General features: G+C 41.5%; 2 protein-coding genes across 3 annotated transcripts in view; both read right to left on the reverse strand.

The window, feature by feature from the left end:
- ZC3H12D (zinc finger CCCH-type containing 12D) overlaps positions 1-5,556 on the reverse strand; it is a 34,306-nt gene extending 28,750 nt beyond the window's left edge. The window contains exons 1-2 of the mRNA XM_059083199.2: positions 5,504-5,556; positions 2,571-2,744 (exon numbers count right to left, since the gene is read on the reverse strand). The gene's annotated coding sequence lies outside the window, so the exon portion shown is untranslated. The remainder of the gene's footprint in view (positions 1-2,570; positions 2,745-5,503) is intronic.
- Positions 5,557-20,875: 15,319 nt separating this feature from the next.
- The window catches only part of PPIL4 (peptidylprolyl isomerase like 4), a 34,226-nt gene continuing 31,828 nt past the window's right edge, over positions 20,876-23,273 (reverse strand). For both annotated transcript variants that reach the window (XM_059083474.2, XM_067011004.1), the window contains exon 13: positions 20,876-21,317. In XM_059083474.2, the coding sequence (XP_058939457.1) occupies positions 21,066-21,317 (252 nt within the window). In that variant the 3' untranslated portion in view covers positions 20,876-21,065. The remainder of the gene's footprint in view (positions 21,318-23,273) is intronic.

The following is a 23,273-nucleotide window of genomic DNA, read 5'->3' on the forward strand; positions in this document are numbered from 1 at the left end:
GCTGTGGAGGTGGGTTCAGGACCTGACAGAACAGCAGGAAAGGAGGGGAGGGCCACCTCACAAGCGGAGCAACGGGGGGGTCAGATCAGGTCTTCTAGAATCAGCCAATCCAGAGGGAGGGGCTCTGGGCCAAAAAGGCTGTAACCTCTGGCTGGAAGAGCCCCTAAGGAAAAAAATAAATGAGAAACAGAAGAACGAGAAAATGAGAGGAATAAGAGCTGTAGAGAAACAGCAGCTCGCATGGGCACTGTGTTTTCTAGTTACAAGTGCCTGCTGCTATGTCACCTTTGGGAAATCCCAAAGTCCCTGGGACGTGGAAAGAGCTCCTCACGTTGCAGGTGACAAGACTGAGGGAAAGAGAAGTTTTGATGGTGCACCCAGGATCCCACAGCTAATGGATGGGAGAGACTAGACTCCCAAGGGCGTCCCAATTCCTGCCAGAGGGTGCAGACCAGGGCCACTTGGCGGCCACAGAGCAGGGCCAGCCCTCATTCAACCCATGACACTGAGCCCCAAGTTCGGTCCTGGGTCGCCTTTGCCAGCTCCAGAGAAACCTACCACAGACACCCATCAGAAGTCACCCACCGTGCTGCGGAGAAAGTTCTAAACAGAGTCCACGCCGAAGTTCTCGGGTTCAGCTCAGATCTAGAGGCCCGCGGGGAAGTGGTCAGGGTTTGAAGAAGTCACAGAGGGGCATAGACTTCAGCCCGTGACATTTGTGGTTTGCGTCTGGCCTTTGGTTTTTTGTAACGGAATTATAATTTTTTAAAATTGTGGCAAAGTAGTCATAATATAAAATTTACCATTTTAATGATTTTTAAGAGTGCATTTCAGCGGCATTAAGCCACCAGCACCACCATCCATCTCCAGAGCTTTTTCGTCTTCCAAAATGCAAAGTTCCTCCCCGTTAAACACTAAGTCCCCACCCCCTCCCTTAACCCCTGGTAACCACGGTTCTACTTTGTGTCTTTATGGATTTGACTGCTCCAGGTACTTCATATAAGTGGAATCGTACAGTATTTGTCCTTCTGTGACTGGCTTATCTCATTTGTCATAATACCTTCAAGGTTCACCCATGTGGTAGCAGGTGTCAGAATTTCCTTCCTTAGAAAGGAAGGAATAATACTTCCTTTAATATATTAATATATATAATATAATATATAATATATTATATATTTTTATATATTATTTTATATATTATATATAATATATAATATATTATATATTATATATAATATATATTATATATTGTTATATATATTATATATAATATATATTGTATATTATTATATATATTATTTATAATATAATATATATAATAATAATAATACTCCATTGTGTGTATATAGCACATTGTGTTTATCCACTCATCCATCCACTCAAGCAGCCCAAGTGGCACTTGGGCTGCTGCCACGTTTTGACTGTTCTGAATTGTGTAGCCATGAGCCTGGGTGGACTGGCTTGGCCTTTTCGTTTTCCCCCCAAACCTGTCTCCTGCTCTCGTGGGCTGTCGTGGGTTGCTTCGGGTGTACACACAAGTGTTTACAGTCCTGATCGATATCCCAGGGCAACTCTGAAGCAAAGTTTAAAACAAAACCCTCTACTAAAGGCCACTCCCAGACGCAAGAGGGAGGGGATATGGGGATATAAGTATACGTACAGCTGATTTACTTTGTGACACAGCAGAAACTAACACAACATTGTAAAGCAATTATGCTCCAATAAAGATGTTAAAAAACAAATGCCACTCCCAACCTATTCATGTGCCAGATGTTGGCACTCCCATCTTGGCAAGGTCTGGCCCTGGAGAAGAGGTCGTATCTTAGGGTTCATGGCCAAGCATTCCAATGGCTCCAAGGAACTGGCCAAAATTACATTCACTGCCATCGGGTGAAGACTTATTTCCATGTCCTCATAGGCCTTCTTGAAGGCCACAGGGTCACCCTCTAGAGGAGACGGCATTTGGGGCCACTGCCAAATGCTCCTGATCTGCCAGGAAACCAGACACCTGCCAAAAAACATCTAGTTTAGAAGATACTTTCAAGAGCGCGGAGACAGGTTCCAGATGCTCCTGAGATGTCTCGTCCTTCTGAGTTCATAAAATGAAAACATCTTCAAAGACCACAGCAAGACTTTTTACTTAAACTGAAGAGTTTCCTCTCATTAATCTTTCTCTCACAAAAGCCCTCTTTTTAAAAAGAATAACAGGAATCTTACTGAGAGTTTTTTTATGTACTAGATATGGCGCTCGCACTTGACAAATTCTCATTCGGTCCTATGACAACCCTTCAAGGGAGGAGGTGCACAGAAGCCCTCTTGACATTAACTACAGTTGTGCTAGAATGAGCAAGATTTCACCCAGAGGACATTAAAGATGCTTACCTAATTCTTTTCTGCTGAGCCCTCAAAGTCATTGAAGGAGATGATATTGCTAGGATGCGAAGCATCCAAGAACTGCCCTCCATCCTGCCCCTGCTTCCCCGTGTGCTCTGTCTCTCTCCTCCCACCCCTGCACCCAAGTCCGACAGCGTTCTGTCACACTGAAGGCTGGCCAGGGGACATGCACTCACCAGCAGGCCGTGTCGAGGGCTCTCACAGTGGATGCTGTGCTCCCCTCAGCAGCGGTCACACGCTGTCCTCCCAGCTGGCCAGGTGTCCCCGAGGCCCGGGGAGCCACTTCAGGCCAAAGCTCCACTTCCTTTCACCAGAGTCACGTTCAGCTGCAAAGGTACTTTTGCTTTGCACTAAAAAAAAAAAAAAAAAAAAAGGAAAGGAAGAAAGCAATCAGATGAGAGAGGGAGATAAAGCCTGCGCCTCAGCATGAGTCACTGAATCAAAGTTCAACAACCACATGCAAAATGCGATCTGTGAGGGCAGGGCTGGCCGCAGACAAGAGCATGAGCTCTCTGGCCTCCGACAGTGGACACAGCTGCTCCCACTTATGCCTCCAGAGGGGAAGAGCATCTGAACCTAGATGCTCCTTAGGAGGGTGGGTGCTCACAACTTCACAAACAAAACTACAGCATGCAGGAGCCAAGAGGGGGCAGGGCAGGGAGAGAACAGACATGGCCGTGGAGACTCGGTGCAGGGGGGTGTGGGCAAGTCCCTGCCATCACAGGGGTCCCAGGCAGGTCACAAAGTCCTTCCAGCTCGAGGATCAGGGCACTGGTCTCTGTTGGGGATGATATGACCCTGGGCTCCCCTCTCTGCCGCCCTGTATGGGGTGTGCAGCTGCCTCTCTCTCACTGTGGCAGGAGGAGCCCGTCCCTGGACACTGTGACCCCAGCGTCCTGCAGCCCAGCTCGCTGCAGCCTCAACAGGTACAGGCAACAGACCCTGAGCTCTGTGGTTATTTCCTGCACTGGACGATGCCCATCAGGGGTCAGACTAAGAGGAAGGAACACAATCAAATCCCACAGCAGCCCACCTGCCGGCAGATGACAATGCCCCTAAAGTGACTTGTCCAGAAATACACAGTCAGCCAGGGGGTCCAGCTGCGTTTACATCCTGGGAGTTGATGCTGAGGAAGTAAAGTCACAAGTTACCAGACTTTTGCTGCTTTTCTTTATTTATTCCCCACCTGTCTCCCACAGAAGATTGGACGCAGTCTGGACTATTAAAGCACCTATAGAATGGATCATCTAAATTTAAAAAGTACAATCAGGGCTTCCCTGGTGGCGCAGTGGTTGAGAGTCCGCCTGCCGATGCAGGGGACGCGGGTTCGTGCCCCGGTCCGGGAAGATCCCACATGCCGCGGAGCGGCTGGGCCCGTGAGCCATGGCCGCTGAGCCTGCGCGTCCGGAGCCTGTGCCCCGCAACGGGAGAGGCCACAACAGTGAGAGGCCCGTGTACCACAAAAAAAAAAAAAAAAAAAAAAAGTACAATCAGAGGCGGGGAGGGATAAATTTGGAGTTTGAGACTAACATCAACACACTACTATATATAAAATAGATAACCAACAAGGACCTACTGTATAGCACACGGAATATACTCAATATTTTGTAATAACCTGTAAGGGAAAAGAATCTGAAATATATATGTATATATATATACACGTGTATATATATATATATATATATGACCGAATCACTTCGTTGAACACCTGAAACTAATACAACATTGGAAATCAAATATACTCCAATTTCTTTTTATGATGAAAATGCATAAAATAAAAAATAATTAAAAATAAAAGAATAAAAGTACAATCAGAAATCATTCAAAGAGAAAAAGAACATGTACGAGAACCTGGATGAAAATAGTCACTTCATTTGAACACTAATCAGAGCTTTGAAATTTGGGGCACAATGGATTTTCTAAACACAGCTGCCATTTGTTCAGCCCCTGCGGTATATCTGCTAACTTTCCGTCAAAGTTTCCTAATCCCCACAATAGCTCTACGCCTACGCATTATTATTCCCATTTTTGAGATGAGGTCATCAGGGTTGAGGAAGGGTAACTAAACTGCCCAAATTTGCTCAGTGAGTGGTTGAGTCAGGATTGAAACCCAGAGCCATCAGGCTCCAAAATACACTCTTTTTTTTTTTTTTTTAATTTAGGCTGTGCCCGGTCTTAGCTGCGGGATCCTCACTGCAGCATGTTTAGTTGCCGCATGAGGGATCTTTAGTTGGGGCATGCGGACTCTTAGTTACCGCATGTATGTGGTGTCTAGTTCCCGGACCAGGAGTTGAACCCAGGCCCCCTGCATTGGGAGCACAGATTCTTACCCACTGGACCACCAGGGAAATCCCCCAAATACACTCTTTACATGGTCACGTGTAGCCTCTCAGCTCCCACACCCCTAGTAAAGCATGCATGGTTTTCAAGAGAAGTAAATATTTCCCTGGTACTAAATTTTAGGAGCGATCTAAGTCCTTATGTTAAGTAACATATCAGACAATAGCTTCAGCTCAAGTCCTATAGAAGAAGAGGCATGGGCCGTCAAATGCCCCTTCTTTACTGGAAGCCTCCGTCAAAGCGGAGTTGTCACACCTCAACTCAGGACAGGGTTTCTGTGGGGAAATGACCTAACGTTGTCCAAGAGCCTTCTAGCCAAATAAAGCTGTAGAACTCAGAGCCACACACTGCAAAGGGGCTCCTTGGACCATCTCTCCCAAATACCGGATTCCGAGCCACACTATTTTTACTTACAGGATAGAAACCCATCAAGGAAGGAATTCTCTGCGGAGATTGTCAAGTGCCGCCATGCTGTGAACTTAATAAAAGGTGAACCTTATGAATCCTGATCTGTATCAAGTCCAGGCGAGTGACACCCCTGCACGGGACAGGTACCACAGGGGCCAGCAGCAAACAGCTTCACCAAAAAGATGCCTGAATCTGCTCAACATTCAGACAAGTAAGTATTTGGCAGAGATCCTAGAATTCCGTGTCTGAAATCTTGGAGATGTTATATTGACCAGAAAAGTTATTACTTAGCTGGTTGCCTAAGAAAAGAGCCACCAACTGGTGACTTTACATAACATAATCTGATTTAAAGAAGTCTCACCTCGATTCCTCTACAGCTAAAATGACTTAGCTGCCACCACTCTGAGAAGCCAAAAGATTTGCACCACTGTTTAGGTTCTTTCTCCCCAGTTGTAACTTGCCAGAGGTTACAATTTTAGGTACTGCATCACTCACCCCAAACTGGAGTCTGCCTACGATAGACTGAAAAGAGGACAGCAGCTTCCCCCTTGCAGAGGTAACTGGGTCCGTGTCTACACGTCTCTAAAGCTATTAGACTTGGAGAACAGTGTCACACTTCCTTCTTTCTGCTCTGTTTAAGATTGGCACTGAGTCTGCCCTGAGGCTATTGTTTCTGCACTCTGGCCCCTGTGGTAAGAGACAGAGGTCTGTACTTGCAGGAAGCGGCCTGGAGGTGTTGCGACAGTGTTCCTAAATGTGGGGCACAGACCCTCCCCAGGGAGGAACACACGAAGAATTCGCGGGCAGATGGCATGGGCTGTTTCAGTGGTTCCCGGACCCTGGGAGCCCACAGATGGGCCCAGGGCAGGACCCCTGGCTTGGCTACCTCCCGTCTATGTATAGCATCAGTGACACCACGAACAGCCTTTGATTGTATGATCTGTTTTCTCGGTGAGCTGAAACAGGGTGCAGCTGTTTGTAGCTAGGGTGCCCAAAGGCTCAGCCCTGCTGGAGGTCACCCAGCTTCCTCCCCAGAGACTGGCCCGCTGTCAGCGCGTGGGAGTTCTTGTTTCTCTGTCACCCCACGAACATTTGAGCCTGTGAGACTTTTTGCTCCTTGCCAACCTGATGTGTGAGAAATGGTATGTCACTTCTCATGGTTATTTTAACTTTTCTTTCCCTGATGACTAGTGAACTTGAGGATTTTGTTCATATGTTCATGGAGAGTACAGTTCTCTTCTTTTTTCCCCTCTATTGCCCATTTTCCTACCGTGTCGTCTTTTCCTTATTAATTGGTATTAACCTTCATATATTCTTCCTACTAATCCTTTATCTTTTGTATACGTTTTGTATATGTATATCTCTTGTAACTTTCAGCTCCCAGTCAAATGCTTGTCTTTTTAGCTTTGTTTATGATGTTTGGGGGCCTGCAGACGTTCTTCCTTTCATGTAGTCAAATCTACTGGCTTTTCCTTCATCATTTGTACTTTTTGAATCTTGTTTAAGAAATCCTTTCCTATCCTGAGATTGTAAAGATATTTTCCTATATTGTCTCTAAAGTTGTAAGTTTCTATTTTTTATAATCAGATCTTTTATCATGATCTGGATTTTTTTTTTTTTTTTTTTTTTACAAATTGTATGAGAAAAGGCCTAAGCTTATCAGGATAGGCAGTTTGGTGTCATGAACTTGAAGTCAGGCTGCCCTGTCACTTACTAGCTGTGTGACCTTGAGCAAATTATTTAACCTCCCTGTGCCTCCATTTCCTCATATGTAAAACGGAGATAATAATTACACCTATCTCACAAGGATATCCTGATAGTTAAATTAATTAATGCACATAGAGTGCTTAGAACAGTGCTTGGCATAGAGTAAGTGCTTTAACAGTTAGATGTTATTATTATGAGCACAAATTTTAATGAAGATAGGATTACCAGAACTTATGATGGCAAAGTCTGGCACCCAGGGAACACTGCAAAACTGTCAGAGGGCTACAGAGACAAGTGGAGCAACCGTCTGGGTCATCAACAGGGAAGTGTACGTCCACTATCCACACAGAAGCAAGTGGGGAAGCTGCTGTCATTGTTCCATCGCTTAGCCAACAATCTAACCTCAGTTGTTATTGGCTTAGCCCAATAATCTAATTTAAAACAATTGTGCATTTAAAACAATTTTTGTTATTAAATAAAATCTTTGTGTCACTTTCTTTGAGTTCCACCTGAGATGTTACCGTAAACAATTGCAGGGCTCAAGGCAATAAAAACATTGCTAAAAAAACCCCAAAATTTCTAAATTCATTTCAGTTTCATTTCACACCACCGGCAGCGCCGGGCTGAGAACATAAACACCAACTAAACAAAGTTTCTGCCTCCCTGAGTGACATGATTGTCAACAAAGAACGACAGAGACACTGTAAATGTTAGTGTGAAGCAGAGTTAGACTAAAGCAACCTCGGCACCCTTGATCTCATGGGCTGGATAATTCTTTGCTGTGGGTGCTGCCCTGTGCAGGGTAGGACGTTCATCTGGCCTCTACCCACTAGATACCAGCAGCACAAGCCTCCACATGGTGACAACTGAAAATGGGCCCAGACATCGTCAAGTGTCCCCTGGGGGAAAAACCGCCCCTCATTCAGAACTGCTGGACTAGAGGTTACATCAAAGAGGAAGTACTGACTGCATGAGGGGCGGAGGAGGCCTTGTGCAGGACAGGGTGGCTTGGTTGACTTTGAAGCATAGGCCAGAGTGTCCCGAGGGAAGGCTGGGTCCTCTGGGATAGTCCAGATGGAGGGAAACCTAGGCAGAGCCTCCGAGCGACGGGAAGCATTGCCAGCTCCCTGCGGCTGAGGCTCAGGCTCAGGGGGAAACAACTCGGCTCAGGAAAAACTCAACAAGCTTTTTTTTATTTTCTAGGAAGCATTTTCATTTTTAAAAATACAATTAACTGAATCTTTAATATGTTCTTTGACACATGGGTTGTTTTGTCGTGATTTCCATTTCTGGGCCGTCACGAAGCCACCAGGTTGGGAAAACCGAGGGTGTCAGAGTACTCGAAGTTATCAAGAGAAGAGCCTGGCCTTGCAAAGGTCGTCTAATCTCTGAAGCATCTCAGACCCTCTTACCAACCAGAAGTAAGAAAAGTAACGGTTTTCCAGGGCACTGGCCAGCTGACTCTACTCTTTCTCCAACCTTGGTTACCAAATTCGTTGCCCTGTTGTTTAGTGTCTGAGTCGCTGACTGAGGGCCCGAATGCCTTTGTGCTTGGTCCCGGAGACGGTCTCTACTTAGATCGTGAGACTGCATCGATGTAATTGTAATAAGTTGGCATTTTGGAAAAGCTCCCTAAAGCTGCTGCAACCACAGTTACAGTTTCAGTTGACTCTGGGGAACCCAGCTTTTCTGGAGTCCGTAGTTCTCTCACAAAAAGCCTTGAGGGAAATATGAGATGGTCTAACACTCTAGCCATTGCAAGGAAGAGAGCCCATGAATCAAAAGGTGTGAGGTCTATGGGAAACAGGTAGAGGAACCCAGGTCAAGGGCACAGAATGAGTGACGATACATGTGTTAAGATAAAGCACTACTCTGGGGCTAATGACAGCAGATGTAAGTGGTCACATCTGGACACCTGAAACACATTCTGCGTCTAGAAAACTTGGGCTCGAAGGCTCCGCTGCATACTCTCTTAACAGCATCTTTTCTCGCCTCTGGCCAAAGTGCTTCAGAGGCTTTTCTTGAACTTTGCAACACCTCACTCCTTGCGGTGGGTTGGATTGTGTCCCCCCAGAAAGATATGTTCAAGTCCTCACCTCCAATGTCTGTGAATGTGACTTTACTTGGACACAGGGTCTTTGCAGATGTAATCAAGCTAAGATGCTGTTGCACTGGGTGACGGTGGCCACTACATCCAAGGACTAGTGTCTTTATGAGAGAAAAGATCTGGATACAGAGACACAGAAGAGCTGCAGGGTGGAAGGCCGGGTGAAGAGAAGCAGAGATTGGAGTGATGCAGCTAAAAGCACCAGAAGCGAGGAAGAGCAGGTTCAGACTCTCGCCCGGGTCCTTCAAAGGGAGCACGGCCCTGCCGACACTGTGACTTTGCACTGCTAGCCTCCAGAACTGGGAGAATCGACCTCTGTTGTTTTAAGCCACCCAGTTGGTGGTAATATGTAATGGCAGCCCTAGGAAACGAATACACCCCTTAACCCGCAAAACGCCTTCCCTCGGGGCTCTTAGCCGCGGTAACCGCTGACTAAGCTAAGCACAGTCCTCCTGTGTAGCGGGAAGAGGTGAGTCCTTACGCCCAAGGGCTGGTTGGCCGGCCGAGGAGCGGCTGTCTGCACATGATGCAGCACGGCCTGTGCCTGCCCACGCTGGGGGTGCGCCGCGAGAAGACATCTGAGGCAAGCCTGGAGATCAAGCAGGTGTTTTTTGTTTTTTTGTTTTTTTTTTTTTTTTTTTTTTTTTTTTTGTGATATGCGGGCCTCTCACTGCTGTGGCCTCTCCCGTTGCGGAGCACAGGCTCCGGACGCGCAGGTGCAGCGGCCATGGCTCACGGGCCCAGCCGCTCCGAGGCACGTGGGATCTTCCCGGACCGGGGCACGAACCCGCGTCCCCTGCATCGGCAGGCGGACTCCCAACCACTGCGCCACCAGGGAAGCCCGATCAAGCAGGTTTTACGGGGATGCCCGTCACATTCTTTCCCAGGAGCGTACGCTAGGGGAAAAGGCCATGGATGTGTGTCTTTGGATTATTTTCAGAGAATGAGCAGTAGCTAATGATCAACATAATAACGAAACACCACTCATGATACAGTTAAAAACACATTGCTGCCATCTGCTGAGATCGCAGAATCTGTGGGCTGGTTTCCCACTGAGGTGAGACACTTTCCTGCGTGTCAGACGTGCAGAGAGGAATCTGACGAGGCGCCTGTTCTCAGGACGATTCCAGGCTAGCCCTGCGTACACATCCCACCAACGCAGGACACAGTGAGCACCCCTCAGCCAGGGGGTCTCCATTCCGACCCTACACCCTATCAAAGTTTTACTAAAAGCATGTCCATTCCAAAGATATTTGAATAGTTTTCTATAACGCCCAATGAGTGATTGTGTCGCCAAGATAGTATGACTTTTACAAATTTTATTGGGCGGCCCATCCCACGTTCTGCACCAACTTGGATATCAAAGGCAGAAGGTGCCAGCGAATATACATCGTCTCCCCTGGGAAGCCTGCTTTGATGTAAACCTGGACTGGGGGCTCTGTGTCAATAGATGACACGTGAATCCCATGCGGTGTCAGCTGAGGAATTTGGTGCCAACCCTTGAGTAACTATACACAACTCCCAGAGTAACTTTTTCAACTATCTCAGTGCCATTTCCTTTGTTAGGAATATGCTTTACTTTTCCACTGCCTGGCAAATCCAGTCCAGCTCCCAGTTTTGCATTCAGCTCACTCCGTTCCCTAATCTCCTCCCGCCTTTCCATGCTCTCGGCTTCACGGTCCTCTGCTTTAGTCAGACCACCACATTCCTCTCCCTCCACCTCTTGCCTTTTGACTTGTTTTCTGACTTGGAATCCCAAGCTCTCTCCACCAGATCACACTGCCTGGAGGAAACAAAATTAAACAAAATTTTTCTCTTTTTCAGGAACCAGAGGTCATTGTGGTCTTTTTCTAGATTCACAACAACAAAGAGGCACTTTTCTAACTTCTCATTTTATGTAAGCTCTCTTGCTCGTAAGTTACCATATTTTTGATTCTTTATGTATCCTGAGTATCCTAGATTCCTAGATAAAATAAATAATGGCAATACAACCTCGTAATTGCACATAAAACATCTCTCATAAACTCTGCCCGTCTGCCCATTCAATGCACAAGGAATAGGAGAGAAAGCAAAGATAAAATTAAACCTGATTAGCAGTCCTGGGTGGGTAAGATAGGGTAAGAACAAAGAGTGTCCCATTAGAAGGAATAATTGAGGTTACTTGCTTTTTAAAAAGGGCAATTTTGAAAATTAAGGGGATCTCCATATTCTATCATTTAACAACAGGAAGCACAAGCTTCTCTAAAATTTCCCATCAAAACACGGTTTCATAGCAACAGCTACTGAAAGGTAAGTCTTCCGTGATTTCGATTTTACTATCTATAATGCCTTCTTTGTGACTCGATCTAGGTGGGTAAGAAATGTCAAATTCAAGATTAAAAATTTTTTATGATGAGTGGAAAACATAGGTATGAAATCTATCTTTCAGTAATAAAAAGCAACCAATTTACTAAAAGACGTTTGTAAAGTATGGACCTATTTAAAGTTTCTCTTTTTTTAGCCTTTAATAGTTCTGATCAAAATCTTTGAAAATTCAACTGGTGAGGGAGATCAAACCTGAAACTTTACAGCAAAGTTACAAGGAATGAGTAATTTTGCCCCAAAATAACTATTTTTTTCCTCTTAAAGATAAAAATATATACCTACAGCTCAGTTGTTTTTTTTTTTTTTTTAAGCAAAAGTAAGATATTACTGGAGCCTGGTTTTAAGAGTTCGCCTAAAACCTAGAGAAGCAAAACAGAAGAAGCAGGAAACATGGTCACTTTACCCTGCTTGTTAGTAAGACTAACATAGCACCACGGCTGCCCTGTATCTAGTCAAGGAGACGTGATGGACACTGTAATTAGAGGTCATCACCATTAAACACACTTTCTGATTAATAGGACTCAGTGTTTCCATACATACAACTTTGTTAAAACTAGAGTCTTTCATACCTAAGATATCAGCTATTGCAATTAAGGATAGTTTTTCCTTGAAACAACAGGTTCAGAAATTGTTACTACTTTTATTCTTCCCACTGAATCTACCGAATTCAAGTTTTAGTTATCAGTAAGCTATTTCTTCTCATGACTGCTGTCACAGTCAACAATCATTTCTCTCTTGCTTATTCATCTTTCAAACCACATTTTAGAATCTTCTGCGTGGATAATATTTATTTTTCTCTATTCAGGGTGATAGTTTCTTATGTAATGTCATTACAGTTTTCTTCTATTGGTGGCTAAGGACTATGCATACTAGCGGAGAGACATTTGCTCTTAGCAGTGTGGTAGACTGGACGTTCTGAACTGTAACCACTCACATTCCTCTCTCCCTACTCCCTGTAAAACATCCACATGCCAGATAAATCCAGATGCGTTACAGCAGTCGTACTTTAAATGCATTGATGAGATTGTAAGACAGTTGGGGAAAAGTCCTCAAGATCAAAAATATATGAACAAAATGGTAAGCAAACCACCAGCCCTCAATGTAGAGCTTTGGGAACTAACAGCCTCAGGCCACAGTGATGAACGACATTGATGAAGACGAGGCTTTAGGCTTGAAAGAAAGTTCAGAAACGGAATCTAAGATTTTCACATGAAGCCAGGAGATTAGAAAGGCTCACCATCAGAGAAGGACTAGGCTAGAAAAAAAAAAAAAAAATCTGCAGGCATCTTCCCAGCTCTGCATTGATGGAGATGGGGATAGATCCTAATAATAGACTTATCTTCCCTAATATTTTGTAAACTCTCACTATATTCTGTGGTTCAAAAGTACACTATGTATGCACATGGAAATAGTAAGCCAAGAAATTAAAATGGCCCCAGGTGATAGCATCACCTGGAGCCTAAAAAATAAACATAAATCTTCTTTGGAGAAAAGCATCCTCAATTTAGATACTTTGGGAGTCCCAAGTTATGTATCCCCCATTTTTAAAAAAATCAGAAACACACAAAATAATCCACTATGCACAAGTTAGCAGAAAAAAAACTAAAGATTCAAATTCTCAAAAAATTTAGATATTGGAATGGTCAAAAACACAATATTAAGTAACCATGGAAACAAAACAGCATGGAAATAAATAAGCAAGGAAAATTTAAAAGAACCATACAGGCTTTTCTCACGTTCTGAGTTGGCCCACACTCTGTCTGTGGAGTGTTTCTCTCTCAATAAATCCGCTTCTCACCCATCAAAATAAATAAATAAAAATAACCTTACAAATTTGAAAAAGAATTAAATGGGACTTCTAAAAATGAATCACTGAAATCAAAAATTCATTGGATGGATTAAATAGCCGATTAGGTTTACAGGAAGAAAGAAAGAATCAGTGACCTGGAATATAGACCTGAAGAAATTATTCAGAAAACACCACATGGAAAATGAGAGTTAAGATTCAAAGAACTGAATGAGAAGGTTTAACAAAAAACTGATTGGAATTGCAAAAGGAAAGATTAGAACGAATAGAGGAGAGGCAATATTATGGTAGAGAAGTTTCCAGAATGGTGAAAAGTATGAAGGCATCAAACATAGAAATTATATACCAAGAATGATAAATAAAATAAATCCATACCTAGACACATCATAGTGAAACTCTAGAATACCAAAGACAAAGAAAAACATTTAAAAGCTGCCAGAGCCTTTTCAACAAATCATGCTAGAGTGCGTGGATATCCATGAAAGAACCTCAACCTAAGTATTACATCTTACTCAAAAATTAACTCAAAATGGATCACAGACTTCAATTTTAAAACTACAAAGCTTTTAGAAAAAGAAAGGTAGAAGAAAAACTTCAGGATCCAGGGCTAGACAATTTTTTTTTTTTTTTTTTTTTTTTTTTGGTGGTATGCGGGCTTCTCACTGTTGTGGCCTCTCCCTTTGCGGAGCACAGGCTCAGCAGCCATGGCTCACGGACCCAGCTGCTCCGCGGCATGTGGGATCTTCCCGGACCGGGGCACGAACCCGTGTCCCCTGCATCTGCAGGCGGATTCTCAACCACTGCGCCACCAGGGAAGCCCGACAATTCTTATTCTTGACACCAAAAGCACGGTCCATAAAAGGAAAAACTGATAAACTGAACTTGAATAAAACTAAAATCTTTTGTTCTGCAAAGACCCTGTTAACAGGATGAAAAAACAAGCAATACGCTGGGAGAAACTATTTGCAAACAACATACCCAACAAAGACCTAGTATCTAGAATATACAAAGAACTCTCAAAACTTAAAAGTAAAAAAATCCTTGGGCTTCCCTGGTGGCACAGTGGTTGAGAGTCCGCCTGCCGATACAGGGGACACGGGTTCGTGTCCCGGTATTGTGAAATGTTACAACTTATGCTTATGTAGATGCAATCTCAGTGCAGTTCAATAAAGACTATTTATACTAAATATAACAACAACAACAAAAGCAACCAGAAAGAAAAGACACATTACCTCCAAACTAATGACATTAGGAATAAAAATGGGCTTCTCCACAGCAATAACGAAAGATAGTAGAACATCTTCAGAGAGCTGAGGAAAAAAAATAACTGTCCACTTAAAACTGTGTATGTGGAAAATCAACTTTAAAGAACATAGGTGAACTAAAAACATTTTTGATAAGCAGAAACTAAGGGTTCACCACCAACAGACTGTCACCGAAGAAATATCAAATGTCGTGTTTCAGAAAGGAAAATTACATCCCATGTGGAAGATCTGAGATGCAAGAAGAATGGTGAGTAAAGAAATGATTAACACATGGGTAAATCTAACAACTACCTGTATAAAAAGAGTAATAACAATAAGGTCTAATTGCTAAGGTTAAAAATCACAAGCTTCGACTAAAATACTGGAGGATTATAGCACAAAAGTTGGAAGAGGCGTGATTGAAACTTAAAGATTTCTAAGATCTTCAATTAGAGAGGAAGGTGAAGATATTACCATTACATTTTAAGTATGGATGGTAAATTCAAAAGCAATTTCCCAAAACAAAGAAGATGAGGGGGAGGAGGGTAGATTTTATTTATTTATTTATTTTTGGCTGCGTTGGGTCTTCATTGCTGCGCGTGGGCTTTCTCTAGTTGCGGCGAGCAGTGTCTACGCTACGTTGCGGTGCGCAGGCTTCTCATTGCGGTGGCTTCTCTTGTTGCAGAGCACGGGCTCTAGGCACGCGGGCTTCCGTAGTTGTGGCTCGTGGGCTCTAGAGCACAGGCCCAGTAGTTGTGGCACACGGGCTTAGCTGGTCCGCGGTATGTGGGATCTTTCCGGACTGGGGCTCGAACCCATGTCCCCTGCATTGGCAGCAGATTCTTAACCACCGCATCACCAGTCAGTCCCTAGATTTTCTTTTTTTAATGTTTTAAATTAATCCAAAGGAAAATGAAGGGAAAACAAAAACAAACAAAAAAGCACAAAATAAGGTGATAGGAATAAATCCAAATATATCAGTAAATAATCAGGACTAAACTCATCAGTTAAGGTTAAGATTAGATTAAATATCATCCAATTTGCTATATGCTGTTTCTGGGACACACTAAAACATCAGGACCAAGAAAGACAAAATTAAAAGGGTAGTAAAAAATCTACTAGGTGTACTATGAGCATCTTCATGTTAATAAATTTAAAACTTCAATGAAAATGACAAATTCACAGAAAGATGTAGTAACAAAAATGACTGAACTTTTTTATTTTAATTTTTTTATACAACAGGTTCTTAGTTATCTATTTTATACATATTAGTGTATATATGTCAATCCCAATCTGACTAAACTCTTGAGAGAAACAGAAAGGCTAACAATTCTATAATCATTGAAATCTAATCATTAGTTAAATTTTCTCACAAAAGAAATACAAATGTCAGACAATTTTATAGGCACCCTCTATCCAATATTCAAGGAAGATATATTTAAATCTTTCTCTTCTATTTCAATAGAAAAAAAAAAGAGAACAGTCACTAAGTTATTCTATAACATGGACATCAAATCCAGACAAGAGCGACACAAAAAAGGAATATTATAGGCCAATTTTATCACGGTACTAGAAATTTTAGCCAGCAAGCACTATAAGAACACCACTATCACTTATTGTCCACATAAAAGACCCAAGAGGACTTCCCTGGTGGTCCAGTGGTTAAGACTCCATGCTTCCAATTCAGGGGGTGGCTGCAGTTTCCCTCCCTGGTCAGGGAAGTAAGATCCCACATGCCACAAGCATGGCCCAAAAAACAAGACAACACTATAAATTTTAAATATAAGACCTTTAGCAAAACGGATGGATATAAGAGAAGTCAAAAATATAACTTCTTAGGTCAGGAAAAAAAAATGTTTTAAAGTATCATTTGTAATAGAACATAAAAGATAAAGAAGCTAGGACATCCCTGGTGGCACAGTGGTTAAGAATCCGCCTGTCAACGGAGGGGAGATGGGTTCGAGCCCTGGTCCCGGAAGATCTCACATGCCTCGGAGCAACTAAGCCCGTGCGCCACAACTACTGAGCCTGCGCTCTAGAGTCTGCGAGCCACAACTACTGAGCCTGCGCTCTGGAGCCCACGAGCCACAACTATTGAAGACCGCGCGCCTAGAGCCCATGCTCCGCAACAAAGAGAAGCCACCGCAATGAGAAGCCCGTGCACTGCATGGAAGAAAAGCCCCCACTCGCCACAACTAGAGGAAGCCCGCGCGCAGCAACGAAGACCCAACACAACCACAAATAAATAGATAATTAAAAAATACATAAACAAGATAAATAAAATTACTCTTCTAAAAAAAAAAGGATAAAGAGCTAGGAGTGGGCTTCCCTGGTGGCGCAGTGGTTGAGAGTCCGCCTGCCGATGCAGGGGACACGGGTTCGTGCCCCGGTCTGGGAAGATCCCACATGCCGCGGAGCGGCTGGGCCCGTGAGCCATGGCCGCTGAGCCTGCGCGTCCGGAGCCTGTGCTCCGCAACCGGAGAGGCCACAGCAGTGAGAGGCCCGCGTACCACAAACAAACAAACAAAAAAACCAAAACAAAACAAAAAAAGAGCTAGGAGTAAATCTAACGAAAGATGCTCAAAAGCTTTAAAAGGAGAACTTCTAAGAACTAAATGGAGGGGTATGCCATCTTTATGAATAGGAAGATTATGAAGATGTTGTTTCCACAAATTAATCTGTTTGATTGCAAATACAACTGAAGTACCAACAGAATTTTTTGGGAAACCTAACAAGTTGGTTCCAAAAGTGCACAGAAACAAAGAGCCATTGTATTCCTAATGAAACAGATGGGGGGGGTGTTACTTAAATATCAAGACTTCCTATAAAGCCACAGAAATGTAGATGTTTAGTATAAGTGCTGGAATAAACAATGAACCAATGGAGTAGAGAGCCCATGAAACAAAACCCACATATATATAGAAACATATGACAGATCAATGGGGAATAGATGAACCATTCATAATAGATTTTGGACAGTTGGTTATATCCCTAAGTGGAAAAAAAAGTGAATTTGAATTCCTATTATCACACCATACACATACACACATACAATTCAATACGGATTAAAGTCAAATGTAAAAAACAAAGCTTTATAACCTTTAGAATATGGGAGAATATTTTTATTAAGGACTTCTTAAACAAAATACAAAAAGCACAAAACACACAGGGAAACGCTAATAAATTTGACATTAAACTTAAAAATTTCTGTCTAAAATGCATAACCTAATTTCAATCAAACATCAAGACTTAATTTACAGTTTACAGAAAGTAGAGGATGGAGGACACCATGAAGATACCATCGAATAATTCCAGAATGTGGAATATTCTAAAAAGCAACTGGCCTGAACTCTTCAAAAACTCAATGTCATTAAAAAAATTTTAAAAAACATGTGGTTGGGGTGGATGGATGGGTAGGAAACTCTTTTAGATTAAGAGAATAAAATGACAAAAACAACATGCAGTGCATGAAGCTTGGTTGAGTCTGGGTTTAAAAACAAACCACATATAAAAATGACATCCTTGGGACAATGGGAGAAATTTGAGTATATGCTATGTATTACATATTATGAGATTACTGTTTAATTTTTTTCAGTGTGATAATTATATTGTGGTGATATAGGACACTTGCTCTTTCAAAAATGCATGGTGAAATACTGAAAGGTGGAATATCATGTTTTCAATTTACTTTCAAATTGTTCAACAACAAAATGTTACTGTTTAATTTGGATGGAATATATATGGATGTTCGTTGTTTCTGTGTTGTTACACATGTATGAAACTTTTCGTATTAAAAAGTTGAGGGAAAAAAGTTGGGGGGAATTTACAACTTGTGCCCTCCCAAGGGCATCAATAGGTGAAAAAATAACCACAAACTGAGAGAAAATGTTTACAACATATAACAGTAAAACTGGACTAGTATCCACAATCTATTTTCTTAACTCCTTAAAGAAATATATAAGAAAAAGGCAGGACTTCCCTGGTGGCGCAGTGGTTGAGAATCCGCCTGCCGATGCAGGGGACGCGGGTTCGTGCCCCGGTCCGGGAAGATCCCACATGCCGCGGAGCGGCTGGGCCCGTGAGCCATGGCCGCTGAGCCTGCGCTTCCGGAGCCTGTGCCCCGCAATGGGAGAGGCCACAACAGTGAGAGGCCCACGTACCATAAAAAAAAAAAAAAAAAAAAAGAGAGAGAAAAAGGCAACAACATAATATAAAATGGGCAAAAGACATGAAATAAGCTTTTCCCAGAGAGCAATCAGGAATGAATATAATATACGTGAAAAGCAGCTCAACCTTGTTAGAATTTAGGAAACGCACATTCAAACAATGAGACTCCCAGTCTGGCCAAAATGGAGAAACAGGGGCAGGATTTCCCTTCCCCATATTAAACAACGAAACACCCGTACAAAATATGTACAATAAAGTTTTTCAGGCATTGGACAACTGTGCAGGACAGTGACTCTTGAGAGGGGAACAAACAGGGAAAGTCCTACCATTGTCCACGCTTAATGCAGGGAAGAGCCTGGCGTTTCCCTAGGTAGAGCATTTAGGGGAGCCAAGGTAAAATCTGTAGGGTAGAGTACTGGAGAGAGGAGCTACAGAGGGAGGATTCCAGATGTACAGAGTTCCCCTGAGGCTTTGGCTAATCAGTGTACGCACTTCAGAAAACTTTCCCAAGGTGGGAAAGAACCAGAAAATAAGTGGTAAAATTCAAGTTCATACAGGGCTCAGAACAGTTCTCGTTCTCAACAGCCAGGGTGGAGAAATCTCATAGAAAACCACGTGTAAGGAAGATTATTCAGAAGGGTATTATCTCAGTGGTGAGCCAAATCAGCCTAGATTAAAGGCTGTTCTGGTCCTATCTCATCAAGTATAAAAGCAAGATTTGAAATGATCAAATTATTTCTAAATAACTAAATAACTATGTCCCAGAACAAAACTCAACATATTTAATTTAAAGGAATACAAAAAGCTCCAGCACCCAACAGTGTAAAATCCAAAAATTATCAGGCGTGCAAAGAAGGAAATTACAACCCAATAATGAGGGGGGAAAAAAAATCAATCAATAACAACAGACAAGAAATGATAGATGACAGAATGGTCAAGTACATTGAAATAGTAATTATAAATATACGTCAGATGTTCCAAAAAATAGAGGAAAGCAGGAGTCTGGAAGGAGAGACATGGAAGATATAAAAAAGACCCAGATGGAACTTCTAAAGATTAAAAATGTAATGTATGAGGTAAAAAATATACTGGACGGGATTAACAAGAGATTAGATACTTCAGGAGAAAAGATTAATGAACTTGAGGACATAGCAATGGAAACCAATCTGGAACACAGAAAAATAAATAAATAAAGACTTAAAGAAAAAATAAAACAAAACAGAGCATCAGAGTGCTAAGAGACAGTTTCAAGTAGCCTAACATACAATTAAGAGTCCCAGAGGGAAAGAAATGAATGACAGAGACAGAAAAAAAATAAATGAAAAAGCCTCCAAAATTCCAAATTTGATGAAAACCATAAATCTACAGGTAAAGACCCCCAGCAGAAGAAACATGAAGGAGGAAAAAAAAAAAAACTACACCAAGCACATCATAATCAAAGTGCTTAACAGCAGTGATCAAGAAAAACCTTAATTTTACTCCAATAAAGATGTTAAAAAAAAAAAGAAAAACCTTAAAAGCAACTAAAGAAAAAGAAAAAAAAAGTTTCACAGAGAAGAACAAATGTAAGAGTAACGAAGTCTTCTTGCTGGAAACTACAATAATATACCACTTAACAGACACTAGACTGGCAAAATTAAAAAGTCTGAAATTAAGGAGTATTAGAAATGCTATGAAACAAAGGTAATTCATATAGTGCTGGTAGGGATATGATTGGTACAGCCACTGCAGAATATAACTTGGCATTATCTTATAAAGATGAAGGATATCCATATCACATGACCAAGCAAATCACTCCTACATAAAGAATGTTCATAGCAGCATTGTTTGCAAGAGCAGAAACAAAAACAAACCCCAAACATCCATCAACAGAAGAATGGATAAATTCTGGTCTAGTCATATAACATAATATAGCAATAAAAATGAATGACTTTCAAAAAACACTAAGCTGAAAAAAGCAAGTCACAGAAGTAAACGTACTTTATACCATTTATATAAAATTCAAAAACATACAAAACTTAACATTTCATTTAAGGATACATACATATGTTGTAGAACTATAATAAGCAAGAGAATGACAAACACAAAATACAGAATAATAATTACTTGAGAAGGAGAGGGCACTTTTAAAATGCCAGTAATATTCATTTCCTAAGCTGGCCAATGGGTACACGGCAGATATTTATTATTCTTTATACCTATATATACATGTTTGTGTATTTTTGTAGGCATGAAATACTTCATTAAAAATAAAGACTGAAAAATATGAAAGACTTTAAAAATGAAGACTGCTATTTATGTATAACAATAAAATTAGTGTAAAAAAGTATACAAAGAAAATGTTCAATTCTTTATTTCTTTCAGTGCCCTGTACAATCAGTATTAATCTAAAAGGGCTATAATCCTATTGTGAAAAAAAAATAACAGGCAGTGTCTTTAGCTGCTTTGACACAAAATCTGAACGCCTGGTACTCGAAGTTATACAAGAGCAAATATGTTAGCCACTCATGTCTTGATTCTTCAACTTTCATCTGTACTTAGATTTTTCTTTATCTTTGGATTTCTTGGGACTCCTGCTTCGTTCTCTCTTTTTACTCCTTTCTCTTTCATAGGGATCTGTCTGGTATTTGGATTTGTGACTATTACTATAGTGGCCATCCCTTTCTCGAGATCGGCTACGACTTCGGTTTTGAGGTCGGTCTCTCTTTTCACTCTTTTGCATCTCCCAACAACTTTCTTCTTCTTCATAGTGACCAAAGCCCATTTCCCTGTAGATATCCTGTCAAAGGAATAGGAGAGGTATAAGTGAATCAGTAAAATAATCATTCTGTACACACTATCAACAAAACTTAGACAAGTCTTCCATTAGCAAGCAGTTTTAACAGCTCAAATTTGAACGCTAGCACTAAGGCCAAGAATCTTGTAAGTTAAAAAACAAAAATAATTCAGAAAAAGACTTAACCATTTTCTCATCGATCTCATTATTCTGTACTTACTATTTCAGCTGAACTGAAAGATCAGATCCAAAAACAAGGAACTGAAATAGCCCAATTGAAATAAGAAGTCTTTAGGGTGAAATTGCAATACCAAGAATTCTGGTTATGTGCGTTCACATTTCCACCTCCCCCTCTCCACTCCCCCAAAATGTGGTTCCATCACTGGTCTACAATGAAACTACTAAAATCCCCATAAGAATCCTATAAAGAAGACATCATTTAAATAACATAGCCAGAAGATGTTTTACACAGGTCAATCAGTCTAAAGAGGAGAAAACAGATTCTGAATATTTGGGTCTGAGCAATTATTTTTAAAGTCTTTTTTTGTAACAGCTCCTCTCTAAATCTCTAAATAAATTTTCTGGTTTAGACTAAGCTGATAAATGTTTTTATTAAAATCATTATTGACATATTTCTTCAAAATGAGTTAAGAAACACTGAAATAATTCATTGCCCCAAAGACAACAAAGTGGGTACATTTAGTTCTATTCTCGATAACTAAAGAGCAGTTGTAACGTTTCCATATACAAAAAAGGGCGAGTTACAACACAACAATTCTATCTCTGCTTGTGTCTTATCCTTGATTAAAACGAGTACCTCCACAAGTGGCTGAAATCTAAAGACACCAGAGCCAATGCTCTTTCAAGAATAGTTCATAAAATTCAACTTTCTTAAAAGATTTCTCAAAAGAAAGGCAAAATTCTAAGGACTGAACTCCCAGGTGCCCAACTCTATCTCCTTAGACATTATTATAGTAGATATAAATGCCAAGGTTTAAAATCCAAGTGATGAAAACCCATCACTTAAAACTGGGTTTTAAGTCAATGAGTCACAATTATTCCATGTACTAGCTAGCTACTGTACATTATGCCTAGCAGAGAGATTGCAGTATGTGAAAACAGACCCAACATGACTGTTATATTCCACAGTGTTTGTGGAATACCTCACTATAAACTGATTCATGATTTCCCACACAATACCGACAGTTCTTGTCATTCTCTAAGAGTCCTGGAGGTAGAAGATGAGCAGCTAGTTCAGCTTAGCCTTTTATCAACTATTTTCGAGGAAAATGTGACATCCCTAGATAAAAGAATTTTTTTTACACAAAATGTAAATATCTATGTACTATTCTGATTGTACACCTAGTACTTATTTCTGTACTCGTTGAGGCAAGAAACTTTTTAAATGGAGAGACTGTTTTAGCTGATGTATAATCCTATAAAGTCTTCAGCACATTATTATACAAACAGGCACTTAAATGCTTTGAGTGTTTAAAATAAGAGAGAGAGAGAAAAGCTTATGCAGTATTTAATTCTTTGAAAAAACTGACTACGCTGAAAATCTGAAATGGACTGAAACCTTAAAAACCTCTCCTACTTGGCACGGTTTTCAAAGCTACACAAGCTTTGAAGTTGGGCAGCTCTAGGTTCAAATGGTCTTTGCCATTTGGGAGATGTGTCAAACAAGAAATGCTCTTGAGGTTAGATTTATCAGTGAAGGTTTCATAGAGAAGTTATAACGGACTGGAGATGAGCCTCAAAGGACGAGTGGGTTAGGGCTTGGAATGGCTTCGAGAGGCTAATGCAGGGAGTGTAAGTGAACACTGAAAAGCAAAAGGAAGAATGAGTCCTGCACGTGTGAGGGAGAAAAGTCTAGGCAGCTGCATGAAGCCACATTAGAACAGATCTAAGTACGTGCTCACACAGTGCTAAGTGCTTCTGGAGTACAATGTTACCCTC

The sequence above is a fragment of the Kogia breviceps genome, chromosome 13, assembly GCF_026419965.1.
Source record: "Kogia breviceps isolate mKogBre1 chromosome 13, mKogBre1 haplotype 1, whole genome shotgun sequence".
Taxonomy (NCBI): Eukaryota; Metazoa; Chordata; class Mammalia; order Artiodactyla; family Physeteridae; genus Kogia; species Kogia breviceps.